The 17,097-nt window shown below is 53.8% G+C and overlaps 1 protein-coding gene across 22 annotated transcripts in view; it reads right to left on the reverse strand.

The window, feature by feature from the left end:
* Positions 1-17,097, reverse strand: part of DYSF (dysferlin) — a 220,531-nt gene that overhangs the window by 76,215 nt on the left and 127,219 nt on the right. For all 22 annotated transcript variants that reach the window (XM_073211609.1, XM_073211629.1, XM_017668654.3 and 19 more), the window contains 6 exons: positions 16,203-16,296; positions 15,607-15,684; positions 7,498-7,679; positions 4,829-4,969; positions 3,999-4,028; positions 2,244-2,273 (listed from right to left, as the gene is read on the reverse strand). In XM_073211609.1, coding sequence (XP_073067710.1) covers positions 2,244-2,273; positions 3,999-4,028; positions 4,829-4,969; positions 7,498-7,679; positions 15,607-15,684; positions 16,203-16,296 — 555 coding nt within the window. The remainder of the gene's footprint in view (positions 1-2,243; positions 2,274-3,998; positions 4,029-4,828; positions 4,970-7,497; positions 7,680-15,606; positions 15,685-16,202; positions 16,297-17,097) is intronic.

Genomic DNA, 17,097 nt, shown 5'->3' on the forward strand with positions numbered 1-17,097 from the left:
CCCTCTGAGAGGACCCAGGTCTCCCAAACATCAGTCATTAAAGCTTCCAAGACCCATTGCAAGCGACCCCGGTCCCCCTCCCCCAAGCCAGGGGTTCTCCAGCTGGGCATAAGCCTAGGGGAAGGGAAATCCTGCCCAACAAACTAGCCCTGAGTGGTACACCCCAAGCCCAGGACACTGCCACCTGGACCCCCTCCCTCACCCCTTCTGCCAATCTCTGCTTCAGAAGCCAGCTCAGTGTCACCTCTTCCAGGAAGCCATCCCCACTGTGCTCCATCTGCTCTGGGAGCCCTCCGCATGGACAGATGGCGGTTCATCTCATCTCTGTCTCCCACACAGGCATGGGCCGCACTGGCTGGAAGGCACTCCCCACTACAGAGGCCATCCTTAAACCATCCTTCAGTCACAAAAGCCTCCTCACTGGGCTCTCTTCCTGCCCCTCGCTCCCCAACCCACACCCCCTGCAGCCCGACAGCTTCCTAACGCATCCCTCTGCCCTCTCTGCTCCCAGGCATTCAAGGGCTCCTGGGGCCAGTGGCCCAGAATCTAAGCTCCCAGTGTAGCTTCTCACAGCCCTCTGCGAAAGCTGGAGCCTTCTTCATAGGGATCAGGCTGGGAGCCTGGAGGGTGCTGAATGGGGGATATAAGGCAGAAGCTTGGCCACCGCAAAGACAGAGAAATCCTGCTGAGGCGTCCAACTTCCTGCAGGACCTGAAGCAGCAGCAGGACTAACCTGCGTCCACCCTATCCCTGGGGGTTCTTAAAGCCAAACAGAATCCAGGCCCTTGGCATGAGGCTTAGCCTTCAAGTACGAGGGAAGTGGCTGAGTTATGGGCTGCAGGGTTGGGGAAGGAGCCCTGGGGATGAGAGTGGGGTCACAAGATCATCTTCTGGGGTTGTTCCTGGACCAGCTGATACTCTGTTGATCTTGCTGAGCCTCAGACCCTTTGAACATGCTGGCTCTGTGCAGCTCCGTGCCTAGCAAAGTCCCAAGACTTGCTCTTCTCTGGCCCTGCTGGCCCCCACCCTGCCTCAGCCTGTGGCCTGGCCGGCCCTGCAGCAGGACACTTGGCCCTCTTAGGGGTCTGGTCCAAAAGCTGCAAATTTTGATCTGCTTCCTGACAAGACCACAGTGAGATCCCTGCTCTCGGAATCTGAGCCTTCACTGTTACATATTACAAATCCAGTTATTAAGGACTTCAGCTTTTTTTTAATAACTCATCCTGAGCTGGGCCTTCTTCAGAACAGGCTGTGGGTTTTGGCCACAAAGTGCTCTCAATCAAGGGAGAGGGCTCCGTGCCGCTTCCCTGGACAGGACTCCACTTCCCTTTCCAAATCGGCAGTCTTTCGCAACTACAGCCAGAAGCAGGAGGCTGCCTGTCAGGCGCAATTACAGCCAGCTCACTTGGCGGACCCCACCTCAGTCTGGGAGCAAAAGGAAGTGAGGTAAGGGGCGCGGGGCCCGCGGATCCCACATCCTGACCCTGCTCTTCAAGTACAAATTACACTGAAAATGTCAAACAGTGTCCACTCCCAGCCTGGGGATTCCCTGATGGAAGGAAGTGGTTGCCCTTTTCCCAACTCCCCCATCTCACCAGGGCTCTCCTCCCTGTCTCTGCCCAGGCCTCTGCCCCACTCACTCACAAGGACCCACTCACCGATGTGCAGGAGGCCATAAAGGAACGTGTTCCATATCCCTCATGGCAAGGATGTAGCCTTACTTCATCAAGAAGCAAACCCAAACTTCTTCTAGAACCTAGGAATCCACAGCTCACCCCAGCCCCTAAACCAGCAAGACCCTAAACTGGAGCTTGGCCCCTTGGGCCAAAGACATGTTCCCCACTTTCTTCCCACAGCAATGTCTGGTTGATGCTACCTCCACCAGAAAGGCTTCCTTGACTACTGTGGCTCCTTATAAACATGTTATTCTTAAAAACATGCCATCTGGCATTGAACCAGATGAGACTGTATTTCTGTCCATGAGGTCTGGATGAATCTGGCCTTCAACAGGGCAACAAGCCTTCTGAGGCCAGAATCACACCAGGACACACCCCAAGCAGCCCTGGGTCCACACAGATTGTGGGCAATGAGATCCAAACTGGTCTCTACGTGGCAAACGCCCCTTGGGGTATCAGTAACCCAGAAGGTTCCAGGGCACATGCCTAAAGGCTGGCCCTTACTTTCCCTCTGTCTCTGCCCACATGCCCCCATCCATGGGCCATAGCTGTGAGGGTTCAGCTCACCTCTTCCAGTATCCCTGATGTATCCTGCACCTGGGCCACACCATGGAGTGTTCCACATCCAGGAAATGGTGAAGGGAAGAGAAATGAGAGGGTAAAAATTTACCATTAGTGACAAGGAACACTAGGCTAGGGCAGAGATCAGCACACAGATGGCACCCTAAGGAGAGCTAATAGAAACCACCTCCTACCCAGGGTGAGGGGTGTTATACTTCCAGCCATGTCCTCCACGTAGTCCTTGAGAAAGAAGGTATAATGGACATTGATGCCGAGGGACCAGTAGGAGAGGCTGAAGCATAAACCAAGAGCCCAAGTATCTCTGGAAGTGACAGGAGAACAGAAAATGATAGACAGGCCTGGGACCCTGGAGCTTTGCTGGAGTATGTGGACTTGGAGAGGTGAGGAGAAGCAACCTGGATCCCCAGGGTCTGGTGGGCCTGAGAAGCAGGAGCTCCGAGTAGGCAGGAGAGGGAAAGGGTGAGAACTAGAGGGGTAAGGAAGAAGCCCAGGGTGAAACTGGGGGCAGGGGGCAAAGGAGAGCATGCATGGTGAGAACTGTCTGCAAACTGCCTGAGTTGATTTATGAGTGGAGAGACATCCTAACAGAGCCCAAATGGCCAACTGTCAAAGCTGCAGCTAAGCCTGGCCAAGATAGTATTTCCTGATTCAGATTAGCTGGGGTACCTGTAAAGGATCTGCACTTTCTGCTCTGACCCCTAGGAGAAGGAAGGGTTGCAGAGAGAAGGGAATGAAGTCCCCATCACTAGCAGAAGGAAGAAAACCATGTCACAGTGGAAACAAGTTGGGGAAGATGGTCTAAATTAGAGCTTCTGAAACTCAAGCATGTATCAAGAACCCCCTGAAGGGCTCATTAATACCCAGGCTGCTGCACACCTTCCATTTACTTCAGTGAGTTTGAAGGGGGACCCACTTCTAACAATATCCCGGGTGAGGCTGCACTGAGAACTATGGCTAAGTCAATGTTTTTCAGCCCTGGCTGCATAATAAAATCCCCTGAGCAGCATTGAAAGACACCAACACATGAGCCACACCCTAATAGATACTGTTTTGTTTGGTCTGGGGTGAGCATTTGTGATTTTTAAGGCTGCCCAAAGAATGCTAATCTGCAGCCTGGCTGAGAGACACTGGGCTTTGCCACTCGAGCTTTGTCACAAGGGACCATCATGGAAGATTGAAGGTACATAGATTGTGAGGCAAGAATCTGGGAGGGGTGGAGTGTAGGGAAAATGGAAGTTTCTGTGGCCAGGATCCTCACCTGACCCTAATATACTTGATGATGTAATTGACCTACTGAGTAGGCTAATGCTTCCACACCCATTGGCAATAAGCCAATATTGTCCCTGTTGCTATAGAAAGAGTGAAACAAGCCCAAACCCCATTGGGAACAGGGCATCTACCCCCAAAGGAGTCTACTGTGTATATCTCTCACATCCCTGAACATATTTTGGGGATAGATATCCTGCAGGGCCTATGGTTGCAGACCACTGCAGGTGAGGTCAGACTGAGGATACATGTGGTGAAGGCAGTTCTGAGGGGATGTGCTACAAGAGACCATAAGGTCTCTTCAGTCTGAGAGTCTGTGATTCTCAGGCTTCCAGGGCTCCACCCAAGCCCTCCTCTGCTTGAAGGTAGGGCAGAGGGGCTGCGAACACCTGACTGCCCTTCACAGCCCCAAGGGAGCCACAAACACAGGGAGGCTGACAATCAGTCTGAAGAGAAGGTAAAAGCAAGACTTACCTCAAATCCAGGAATATGGTGAATGGCTGGCTGTGGTGAAGGAAAAGAGAGCTTGGGTCAGGCACTGCCATCCAAGGCCCCCATCACCCTCCTTTCTGCTCTGGCCAAGCAAACACATCTCCAAACACAAAATGACACTCATGGAATACGTCAGTAGTCAGACAGTCCAGGGATTTGCAGACCCTATTCCTCGGAATGCCTAGGGACTCCTCAGGGGTGCCTAGGGGTGGTCAGGGGCACCATGTCCTGTATATGCTGTGTCCCCCCTCCATACTCTTTACCTGCAGTAGGCCTACTTCTATCTGGCTTACATTTTGGGATTCATATCACACTAAGAGCAGATTTGAAGATACGGCTTTTACTCAAACCCTATTTCACAGCAGGTGGTTGGCCCAGGGTCATGCAGCTAGGTCATGGCAGAGTCAGGACGAGAACAGAGGGTCTTCCCTTACCTGTCCCAGGAGATGCCCCCCCATCACAAGGAAGGCTCTCCCCACCCAGAAACCATTTCAGGATAGAGCTCATGGCAAAGTACACCCAATGGCCAGAGAACTCAGACATTTCAGCACTGTCCTGATTCCAAAATTCTACACCGATGTTATATCACATCCTGATTTGGGGTTCCGAAAAGATGGGCAAAACCAATTCTTGCAGGAAGCCTGACTTTCAGAGGTGGCTGTTCAGTGCTGTCCGTGGGCCCCTGATAGGGGAAGAAGGATGTATCGCAGGCTCCACCCCTCCATCAGGGAATACTCTGTCTGTGTCCCCCACTGTCCCCAGCTGGTACTCCCTGCCCGAGCCTCCTGGATCCAAACGTGAACCAGCCTCACCTTCTCTCTCTGGATGAGCTCAAAAGAGGCCAGCAGCTCACCCGCTGGCTGGCTGCCCCTGGTCAGCGGGAACCAGGCCAGCCGGGGCATCCGTTCTAGACTCGGCTCACAGATGCAGCGTCCCATAAACTCATCTGCCCCCTGGACCAGGCATGGAGAAAGAAGAGTCAGCAGTCCCCAGGCCAGGGCTCTGGGTGGTCTCAGAGCAATCGCCAGGCCTATGTTCAGCCTCCTGAACTTGAAAAGGCCTTAGGAGTCAGGGAAGCCCCAGTGAAAAACAGTGAGCTGGCCCCCCTTAGAAAGATGTGAGGACAAGTGAGTAGCCTCCTCCCGCTGCTGCTAGATGTATGCTCTCATCATGGCTGACAGTCCCTCTCTATGTCCAACCAGCATTCACCTTGCTTTAATTTACTCCAGCTCTGAGCCCACCAGGGACCAGAATGATAATCTCCTAGCATTTCTCTAATGCCCTCAGCAGTACAGGTATTTGACATTTCCAAGGACTTTTGCATCTTCTGTGCATTTCACCTCTAAATTTCCCCACTTTTCCAGATGGGGCATCTGTGATTTTTTTAAAAAATTGAGTCTCATTAAATTAAATGAGTCTTGTTAAAATGATACTTTCATCTTATCATTCCTTTGTGCAGGTACCTTCCTGAGGATAGAGTCCTCCACTGCCTAGAGGATAGAGTCCAAATATCCTCCCCACAGGGAAGGCCCTCTCACTGGAACCTGCTCACCTCTCCCACCCTGCCTCATTCTCCCAAGTCCTCTACTCTAGCCTGCTGGGTCCCCTGGCTTTTGCATGGGCCATTTCCCCCATCATACTGCCCTCTACCCTTCTCAGCCCTCACTCACAGCCTTGCCCAAGCTCAGCCCTCTGACCTGGGCCTCTGTGGCCTTCCTGGCCTTGTGGTTAGCTTTCCCGAGGGCAGGGGCAGCGGGCAGGGCCTAGGTCTCAGCCCAACAATGCCACAGCCCTCACAAGCCCTGGTGCCTTGCCCAAGGCCCTCATCTGGAGAGACCTGGAGCAGGACTGGGAAGCCTCCCCACCTGCAGTCACATCATTCTTGGGGACACCCCCATGAGCTGTGCTGGAGCAGCCAGCAGCTCTTGCCTGACTGCCCATATCAGCAGGTGACAGCCCAGCACTGACCACTCCGGGTGGACACCAGCCACAGCACTGGGAGGGGTCCTGGAGGCTCCTCTGGGCCAGGCATGGTCCCTTTAGTTTCTGGGTTGTGGAGAGCTTGTGGGGAGAGGAGTCCTTGCAGAGCCTGGGCAGCCAGGACAGCAGGAGCTCAGGACAGTGGGTATTTGCCACCAGGGACAGACTAGTTCGACTACATTAACAATGAGCACAGCTCTGATCTCCCCCAGGACCTTGAAGCCCACCCACCGATAAGGGGTCCTGGCTCTTCTCTCCCTGGCATCCCCCTAGGCATGGCCTGCAGGGGAGAGACAGGGTCAGAGCCACATCTTAAAAGGAGAGGTGGGATGCTATTGGAAGAGAGGGAATGTGTCCTGTTGGCCTCTCAGCCCTCCCTGCAGCAACATTTGCACCTGCTCCTCCTGCTTAGCTCCCTGGCCCAGCATCCTCCTGGTCCTGCCCCAAAGGTGCCAGGTTCTGTGCTCTTCCCCAAATGGCCCCAAAGAGACTCTCCCTCAAGTTGCTCATTGGAGCCAGCTTTTCCTTCCAAGGGAATTGCTCACATTTGACCCAGCCCAGGCCTGTGTTGCACACTGCTAGCTGGTCCCCACCACCTGGTAGGGTGCCCTAAACAGCATCACCTTCCCCTATCCACTGGTCACCACACTCTCCCAGAGCACCTGACATTCAGTCATGGCAACTCTTTCTGGAAGCATCTTCCAAACTCTGACCCCCCTTTTATCCACTGCCACACCCAAAGAGGCTAGGCCTCTTCACCACATGCACCATCGGCCAACAGTCCCTCTCTTCTCTCCTCTTCCTAAAATGTTGCTCTGTCCCTGTCACTCCCCTGCTCCCCTGGTCTCACACTCCTTTTTACCCCCTTCCTAGCCTGACCCCTCCCTTCTCTGCCCTCCGCCCACCCCCATACTGTCTCTCTGCCTTGCCCCCACACCCCAATATCACACTGGTTCCCCAACTGCTCAGTCGAATATGCTGGCAGCTCCCATTTTGAACAGCACAACCACAGAGCATTTCCATCGCCTCCCATCACCATCTCCCTGGAGGGTTCTCCACTCTCTCTGGGGGACTCCCAACCCCCACTAGACTGGGAACCCCAAGTGAGGAGCCACTCAGCCCAGGACACAAGTGTTTGATAAATGTTTTGAGAGTCAGTGCAGCTCTCTCAGATGGGAAGATGGGTCTGGCCTGGGATCTTATGAGCAAGTTACAGGCAGCAAAAAACCCAGGCTCCTGACCCACAGCCAAACACCCATTCCAGATCTGTCCCCTCGCTCTGCTTCAGGCACAGCACATGTGCTAGCAATCTGTTTTTAATTACTCTAAAATACTTTTCACCACTCTGTAGCCTGTGAGGTCAGGTGAGAGGCCATCAGTCCCAGACTGGGGAGTACCCATCTGGTTGGGGACTAGTCCCTCACAGCACCATTTCCCCCTGGGCCCCTGGGGCTGGGGGGCAGTGAGGGGACAAGGGAGGGAGGGAGGCAGGCAGACTCACGTAGGTGTCATGGTCATACAGCTCCACCACGATGCTGGGTGGCTGCTCAGCAATGCTGGCTGGCTCGCCAAAGATCTCAATCTCATAGAAGATGAGTGTCTGGTCCCAGGTGGGGTTCAGGGTATTCTTTGCCACCACTGTCTTCTGGCTCTGATGCAGGAAGGAGACGATTGCGTAGGGGTCTGTGCAGGCCAGATACAGAGAAGAGAGACAGGGCACAGCAGAGACCATGGGAGCTATGTGCTCAGGAGTCACACGGGCCACAATGCTGAGCAGAACTATGGCTGCCACTCTGGAACAACCAACATTCAGGCTGGAGCCCAATTCCCCAGGGACCCTCCCCGCCCTCAGTGAGGCCACCTGGTGGGCCACAGAGGGTAATGGAGCCGAGGTCAGGAGAATGGGCACAAAGGTCCACAGGACTTCCCCTTCTGGGCTCCTTCCTGGGCTGGCTGCTGGGGTCAAGGTCCAGCTGGAAGAAATGAGTGCCTGCACGGTGCATTCATTCATTCACTCATTCATTCATCCAACAAACATTTATTGAGTGTCTCTGCATGCCAGGCTAGGGGCTAGGTACTAGGAACTAGAAAGCAATTGGAGCAAAATCATAATCCATACAAGCAAACCTGAAATTGCAATTCTGATAAGTGATTTGAAGAATGGAAATAAGGTGCAGTGGAGGGACCTAGCTTCCTTAAGGAAGAGAGAGTAGAGTCATCAGACTGGTGCCTAGGTCTGCATTTCAGCTAGCTCACCCTAGCTGCCACATGGAGAACAGACTGGAGGGGGCAGAAGTGGGTGCAGGGAGACTAGTTATTAGGCTACTGCAAGGGTTCAGGTAGAGATGGTGGTGGTCTGGATGGCCAGGCTGCTAGAGAAAAGCACATGGACCCTAAAGCTAGTGTAAGAGGAAGCCTAAGGTCCTTGCAGGGATGGGATTTTCCCACAGGTTGCTACGGGGATTTTAGGTTCCCCATGCCCCAAACTCCTTCCCAGCTGCCATGTTGACATGGGACCCACCCACTGGTCACTCCCTCTGCCCAGTCCCAAATGGAAGTTGGTGTGTATCACTAGAGAAGATTCTAGAGCAGTATCTCAAACGTGAGCATGCAACAGAATCTCCTGGAAGGCTTACACAGACTGTGGGGCTCTACCCACAGAGACTCATCCATCAGGTCCAGGGTGGGGTGTGAGAACTCTGTTTTACATTTGCATTTGCATTTCTAACAAGTTCCCAGGTGGTGCTCAGGCTGCCTTCTGGGGCCACACTTTGGACACCAATGCAGAAGGTCCTATGGGACTGTGTGCATAGAATCTGGGACAGAAGCAAAGGGCTTGGAGGAGGGACATCCTCCAATTTCTCTCATTAGAATGTCAGACTGGGCACGGGGTCATTTGCCGCTATTTTGTAAGACTCAAAGTGCCAGATCACAGAGGGTAATGGACAGGGACGTCTGGGGATGCAGGAGGCTGGCATCTGGATGCTAGATATCTGGGAAGGCTGAGCCTAAATGCCCTGTACCCTTGGCACTTGCTATATCCTGCAGTGCCTTGCATCCTCTGAGCCCCATAGTCTGGCCCTGGCACTGCTCCTAACTCCCTGTGTGATCTTAAGAGGGTCTCAGCACTAGAAATTTAGTACTGGGGCTGAGATGGGGAGACAGAGTTTCCCCCCAAAGGGCAGGAAAGCAAGACAGGCTCCCCCGCCATAAGGAGACCAAATATCATGCCAGGGCCACTGCGCAGGAGGTGGCAGTATGACCATAAAAGATGTGAGAAGGCTGGGGTGGGCAATAGGAAGGTTTCAACAGGGAATGGGGAGAGCAGGGTCCAAGATTCTGGCTGTTGCCCAAGAGGCTAGTTTGAAGGGTATGGATATTTAAGTTAGGAGGCAGAAGCTACGGGCACCACTGAACAATGTTAGGTTTGGCTAACAGGAGGCAGCCACCACCCTGGGACCAGCTCATAAGCCTTCAGGTACAAAAGCACAATGGGGTCAGTCCTCGAGGACTTCCTGCAGGAAATTTTTTTGAACCTGATTCTGGGGGTAGAAGAGAGCAACGAGAGGCCCTTGGCAAGGGAAGGGGCAGGGGAGCCATGCCCACCATGTCTCTCCATCCCCATCTGATGGGAGCCTCTCTGGCATGGGGCTCCCCTTCCATGCACCAGCCCTGGCAGGGCTGGCCCCAGGCCCTTCCCGTTCTGCCCTGGCAGGGCCCAGCGGCGTCTGTGCATTTAATGAAACCGTCTGGCTGTGATACCATCAGCTCCAAGCACGGCAGAGAACCTCTCCCTGGTTCCAGTAAGGGAAAGAGGGCGCGTTCCGATAAACAAAACCATATTAGAGAGCAGGCAAAAAAGCCCCTTTTGTTCCCACCTCTCTTGTGCTTCCCAATGCTTTATTTTTATAAGCGCTCGGGCCCCAGACCGACCACGTTTACACAAAGATCACAATTGCACATTGTGGCAGCTGTACACACTGTATTGGTGCTGGCAGCACCCCCCACGTTGCCCCAGCCCCTCCAAAGGCCAACTCCTTCCAGCAGCCCCATCAGCACAAGCAATGAGCTCAGCACTGGGGGAATGGGGAGGGGGTGGCTTTCAAACAAAAAATCACCCAGACCCACATATACGCCCCACCGCCCATGGGAGGAAAACACACACAACAAAGGCATTGTAAAGAGCAGGTCTGGAGGCCCAGGGCCTCAGACACTGGGCTACTGTGTGCTGGGGCCTGGCTTCTCCCCTGACAGGGCCCAGCCCCTCCAAGAAAAAGAAACAAGGCTGGTGAGGTGTTGCTGAAGCGAGGTGGTCAGATGAAGGAAAGCCAGACAGATGCACGGACACATCTCTCTTCCAGGGGTGCCGAGAGGAGAGAGAAGCAGATCTTAAGAAAGGTGAGAGGCTGACTCGCCCCTGTCCACCCCAGCGTAAGCAGGCCCCCCAGGGCTGCTCCTACAGGACAGGGGTAGCATCAGCCCTCTGGCCTCACCCACCAAGCTGTACAGAGCACCCCCAGAACTGTGGCAGAATGTGGCTGGATCGAAGCCCTGTAAAGAACCCCCAGCTGCCCTGGGAAGCTCCAGCTAGGAACACACAAGGTTCTACTGGACTCTGTCATAAGAGGCCCCAGGCAGGTGATCTTTTGCTGGATATGGAGCCCTGCTCAGGAGCACTGTTGCTCAGACCTTCCTGGAGCTCCAGGGAGGTCACTTCTGCACTCAAAATACACTAAGCTTTCTTCAGGGGCCTTCCCACCAACCAATTCAGACCACCGGGATGGGGGACAGGGCAAGCAGTTTCACTGACTTGTCAGAAGAGGGAGCTTCCCCGAGGAAGACCAAGTCGCTTGCGGATGCTCAAACACGGTGGGGGTGGACAGGCTAGCTCCCCTGACTCCTAGCCTAGTGCCCCTTCTACCATGCTACTCACAGGCAAAGGCCCTTTAGAAAGAGTGAAGAAGATCACCACCAGTAAGGCAGTACAAATGAAAGCTACAATAGAGTAATACTTTTCCTGTAAAATCAAGAAAAACTCTTTGGAATTGTAAGACCCAGTGTTGACAAATATTTGATGAAATAGGTACTCTCCTTTATTGCCGGAAACAATTTAGCAACTCTTAAGGAAAGCAACTGGGCAGAATGCCCTGAAAAACATAAAACTGTGTATACCCTGCTTCCCATATTCCTGGGGATCATCCAAATTAACCAAAAAGCTATATGTGCAAAGATGTTTGCTCCTGAGTTATTTGTAATCCATTATTCATTCAATATACAGTCACTGACTGGCAAGCATGTGGTAGGTAAGCATGGTGCTAGGAATATAAAAGTAAATGAAATACAATGTAGGCTCATAGGATCACGACTACTAGTTGGAGATGGTGACTAAACAGCAACAATAATACAAGGTGACATGCAACTTAACAACAGAGAGTATAAGGTACTGGGGGGTGGGGAAGGACCCCAGTGTAGCCTAGTGGCATCAAGTCAGTCTCCCCAAAGGCAGTCTCCTACCCTGAGTCTCAAAAGCAAAGAGGTTAACCAAGGCAGATCAAGGAAAAGGGTACCTTCTAGCCAAAGGCACCCAGGAGCACAGGCACCTGGGAAAAGCAAACTGCGAGGCAGGCTGAGGTGGGCGGTGGCGGGGACAGAGGAGGAGGAGGCAGGGCCAGTCACAATGGTCCTGGACTCATGCTGAGCAATTTGGACTGGATCCTGTAGATCAGTGTCTCCCAAAATGTGTTCTTCGAAATATGAGTTCTCTGGGGAGCTAATGAGCACTTAAATAGGTCCAACAGCCTCTTTCCTTCAGCCCCCTCAGAGCCTTTCCACGCCACTGTGCGCTGTAAATCTCTAAGTGTGCCATGTTTCCCAGTCTCTCCTGCTCAGGAACCCTTTTGAAGTGGAGCATTTCACAAGCATCCAATGCACTTTGGAAAATAGCTCCTTAAGCTCAGCAGGAGAATTCCCCCAACCAGAGCCAACCTTAACAGAAAGCATGCTTCTAGAGAGAGGCAGGGCCGTGACTGAAGGCCAGACATGTGAAATCCCAAAGCTAGAACTTCCCAGCCCTGTCTGGATCTGGGGGAAACTAAGGCACTGGTGCCCATAAGGGGACCTGGGCTGTGGGGCCACTGCAGTTCTTCAGCCTCACTGTGGCCAGGCCTGGCAGCAAACCCTCAGGGCCACCCAGCTGGCACACAGCTTTGACCTCCTAGGAACCACAGGGCCAACAAGTAGGGCACAGGACTTCCTGCTTTCTTGACAGATACCCCACCCTGTAAATGAATAACCTGGCATCTGGTCCGCTTATCATCTCTCAGCTGCTTGATTAGCCCCAGCAAGTCAGGCCCCTGAGCCCGCTGACCTGTGAGACTCTCAAAGAGGAGCTTCTGGGTCCCTCACCCACACCATCTGCAGCGTGATGACCTCACAACAGAGCTGCCCAAGGGTTGTTGGTCCTGGTGGCAGCTCTGCAAGCAGAGCTTATGGCTCCTTCAGCGGCAGCAGAGGTTCCCAGCTGGGGGAGGGGCAGAGCGGAATTCCCTGGGGGACCATTGGCAAAGTAGACCACTTCCTCCTTGATTCCCTCTGAGAATTATCAGTCCACAATGAAGAGCAACTCAGCTCAGGCTGCTGCTCAGGGAAGGAATGCTGCCCACTAGGTATGGCGTTGAGGATGTGATTTCTAAGCCTTTGCGTCAGATCTCTTCCATTCAAAGTAAACCCAGCACAAACTCCAGACGTCCACCAAGCAGTGGCAACCCCAGAAGAGAATTATCAAAGAGAGGTCATTTGACTCAAGCATCATTTTACATTTTTTATGCCTAATCACTACACAGGCCACACACACTCATAACCACACCCCACACACGCCCTCCCAGTGGTCCAAATTGATGCTGTCTGTGTACTCGAACCTCACCCAAGGCAAAATCCTCAGGCAGCCTGGACAGTAGGATCTCCACAAGTCTCCCTTTCCTGACTGAGTTTAATATTATTTGGCAAGTAGTTCCTGAGCAATTCCTGTGTGGGACCCAAACCCTCGCCAGGGAGAACCAAGTAGACACAGCTCTGGCCACTGTACAGCCCAAAGCCCATGACACAGGGGACAGGCAGCCCACTCAGCCATGGGAAGCCACCACTGTGGGGAAAGGCCCAGAACACCACAGGTCAGAGTCAATGGAGTCCTTCCTGAGAAGGGCTTCTCCACCCAGACACTGGGCAGCAGGCTGGAAGATGATACCAGGGACAGACTCTATGCTGGACCCTCCCCTGGCCCCAGACATTCTGGATTCACACATGGGTTTCCTCTGAGAAATGCCAGCCGGCGGCCATGCACAGTCTCCGGCCGCCAGCCGCCCCAGGGTCAGTTCCAGGGGAGAAATTGCTTTGGTTTAGGGTTTGCGAGTGAAAATAAACACTGGGTTTTATAGGTTCACCCGTGTTGGCTGCTGTTTTCCTTTCCAGCAGCTGCTCAATCAAGCCTTTCATTCAGCAGCCAGTGGCCTCTGAGGAAGCCCTGAGCAGTGCCCTCAAAGCTCAAGGGATGTTTATCTGGGGGAGGAGGTAGGGCTGGGATGGAAAGTGTGACGTCTCCCAGAGGCCAGTACCAGCCTGACCGTGTGCTGGCAGGAGCAGAGTGCGCGCTGGCTGCTAGCAAGGGTTCCTTGGAGGAGTTCCCTCCCTGCAGGTCCTTGGCCAGCATGACCCACAGAGGATAAGGGACCTTCCACTCGGGCCCCACCTCGCCCCTGACTACCTACAGGAACCCAACAACAACAACCCCACCTCCCACATCCTCCCCCAGAGGAAAAGCTGGCAAGGCTGTGGATTAGCCGCTTCTTTTTTCTCAAGGTACATATGTTCTAATTGTCAGAAAGCATCCTGGCAAAGTCTCCCAGGAATTTTCAGCTGCAGATAGCTGCCCACGGCCTGCCAGTCCCTGCATACTGATTTTGTGTATACTTTGCAGAGGGCACTCTCGGGACCTGGGACCCGAAGCTCAGAAGAGTAATGGCTCCATCCGCCCCATGCCTGGCTGCACCGGGCTGGAGAACAGGTGACTGAGAGGAGAGGAATGTGGGGAGGCATAGCTGCTGGGGAGGAGGAACCAGAGCAGTCCCCCACTTGGGGCAGGAGAGAGGCCAGAGAGGAGGTCAGGCAGATGGCTATAAGCTGCAAAGCCATTCTGTAAACAGAAGGTCATCCTCATTGAAGGGTGATATGTCACTTATCACTATTTTAATACAAGCAATTTAGTTAAGTTACCTAAGTTACAGTTTTTTTATCTGAAAAATGGGGATATTAAATACTCACTCCATAGGAGAGCTGTAAAGGTTACATGAAATAATGTCAATAAAGTGCTGGGGCTCACAGTGAGCACTTAATAGGTGTGATATTAAGTGCTACAGGTTCAAAGATAAGTCAGTGCCCCTTCCTGGAGGAGCTCACAGTCAGAGTGAGAAGGACGTGACAGAGACAGACGGCAACGCATCTGTGCAGTGGGCCAGGGCTCTGTGAGAAGCATCAGCGAGGCACTGGCCCAGCACTAAGGAAGCAACGACCAGCTCCGAGTGGGGAAGAGTTGGAGGGCGTCTGGGCTGGGTGTTGACAGATGAGTAGGTGTTTGCTGGGTTAAAAATAGGGAGGGAATGCATTCTAGGCAGAATGAACACAGAGTACAAAGGCCAGGAATATGGAAGAGCTGGACACACACTGACAGAAGTCGGTGAGGCCAGAGCTGGTGAACAGAGGGGAATTCCAGAAAGATGAGAGTGGCAAGTCGCAGCAGGCAGGTGACAAAGGCGTCTTCCAGGCTGAAGAGTTGGGGATTTATTTGTCAGTGTCAATGTTTGAAATCAGGGGAATGATGTGACCAGATCTGTCTGAGGCAGCGTGGAAGGTAGCAGGAGGCCAGGACATGACCAGGGTATCCAGATGGGAAGCTGCCAGTTCTCAGGAGCATCTCCAAGAGAGACTCAGGAGCCAGAATCAACAGGACTGGGTGACTGATGGTTGCCAACACGATGGGTAAGAGACGCACACTGGTGGGACACCACCATCAGAGGGAGAAACATGGAGGAGGCCTGGAGCCGGGTTGGAGTGGAGAGTGTGGGTCACAAGGAGTCCAATTTGGACAGGATGAACTGAGGTACCTTTGAAGCATCTAGGGGGAGAGACCTGACATGTGGCTGGACATAAGGGGCTCCTAGAAACTAAAGACCCAGGAGCTTCCCTGGCATGAGTGGTCACTGGAGGCCAGGATGGGTGGGGGGCAGTGCCCAAAGAAGAGGACATAGAAAGACTCAGGAGTATCAGCCTTTAAGGGCAATGAAGCACCTGAGCAGGAGACCCAGGAGAGAAAGGGGTCCCAGGGGCCAAGGCCAGAAGGGCTTTCAGGAGGAAGGCACAGCCAACAAAGCCAAAGCCTGCAGAGGGATCAGACAGGCTACCGGACCCTGGCAACAGCAGTCACCTCCACAAACCCAACAAGCACAGTCCCCACCCGCAGGAGCAGCTCTGGGCTGTCTCCCCCATGGCCCGAGGCCTGCTGGCATGGTTCCCAGCTCTCAGCCACTGCTCCCGGGCTCTCCTCTTTTCTCCCACCTACCAGAAAAAGAGTCCTTGTCCATGGCAGGCAGGTCCCGGGCCTGGTACATGTAGCAGCGTAGATGGTAGCGGTTCCCGTCTGCACCAAGGAAGAAACAGATACCCGGTGAGGGGCTGTAGGTGGCCACGAGCTGGGACAGGAGGGGAAAGTGGAAGGGCAGCTGACAGAGGGGCTGAGAAATAGAAATGACACAAGTCACACAGTACAGCAGTGAGCCACTCACAGGATCAGAACAGACCACAGCTCAGATAGAGGCCTGAGTGACATGCCCTGGGACCTGGCAGAGCTGGGAAGAGGGGACAGAGGAGGAGGAGGAGAGCCAAACAGATAGATGACAGAGGCAGCAGAATGCACGGGCCTTGCATGCCCCATTTCAAGCTCCAAGTAGATGCACACACCTCACTGAGACAGGTGTGTGGGCACACGGGTACACACACACACGCCAAAAGACACTGACCCCCCAAACAAAGCCACAGGCTCAGTTCTTCACACCCCCACATACACAAGCAAACACACCATGGGACCTCATATAGACGTGAGTGGAAGGTCACACACCCACTCACAGAACCCTCTGGGTACCTCCAAGCAGCACTTACAGTCGAAAATGCAGGAAATTGTGGGTCTGTTCACCCCAAAGCTCAAGGTAGACACAGACATGGCATCTTCACTCTTGTCATCCACCACGCCGCCCTGCAAACAGAGCTAGTCATGGCAGATTCTGACCCCAGAGCCCAGGGGGTGGCCGGGATACTAGTCCAGAGAGTTGGGTCTCCTGGGCGGGAGACCTCTAGATGAACCCCTTGGCTGCCCAAGAGGTGGGCCATCAGCCTCTAATTCTGCTCTAGGGCAGTGTGTCCTCTCCTACAGCATCCCCAAACTCTGAAGTCAAGTCCACAGGGAAATCCTTCTCCTTCTCTAGTGGAGGCCAGGCAAGCCAGAATGGAATTTTGAGTTGTTCCAGCTCAAGAGGTTAGACTTTGCTAGAAGGAAGGACCCTGAGGTTCTCTGGGAGAACCCAGTGGGAGTCTGCCCACTGGGCTGAGTTAAGAGAAGCCAAAGTCTGGAGGGCCCAGGTTAGCCTCTCTGCCCCCACCCCAGCCCCGCAGATCTGGAGATAGTGCTGGTGCCAGGTGCACACAGGCACAGAGCTGGGCCCCAGTTCCAGCAGGGGCTCCCTGCCTCCTCTCCACCTCTCACCAGCTTCCCCTGCACTGAGGGTGAAAGAGGGCCCGGGATGAGCTGGGAAGGGGACAGGGGCACGAGGCACAGTAGGCTCACTACAAGGCTCGGAAGCCAGTCTGTCGGGGTACTGTGCACAAAGCCAGATGGCCATTCCCCTCACATAGTCTCATTGGTCCTGGGCTGTAACCACTTGATAATAAACCATCTCCCTGGGGCAGTTTTCCCCACCACCTCTGCCACACTGCAGCCCCTCATCAGGACCCTGCAGAGTTTGGAGGGCTTGGAGACCTAGCAAGGATCAAGGTCCCC

Source organism: Manis javanica, chromosome 1, assembly GCF_040802235.1.
Source record: "Manis javanica isolate MJ-LG chromosome 1, MJ_LKY, whole genome shotgun sequence".
NCBI classification, from domain to species: domain Eukaryota; kingdom Metazoa; phylum Chordata; class Mammalia; order Pholidota; family Manidae; genus Manis; species Manis javanica.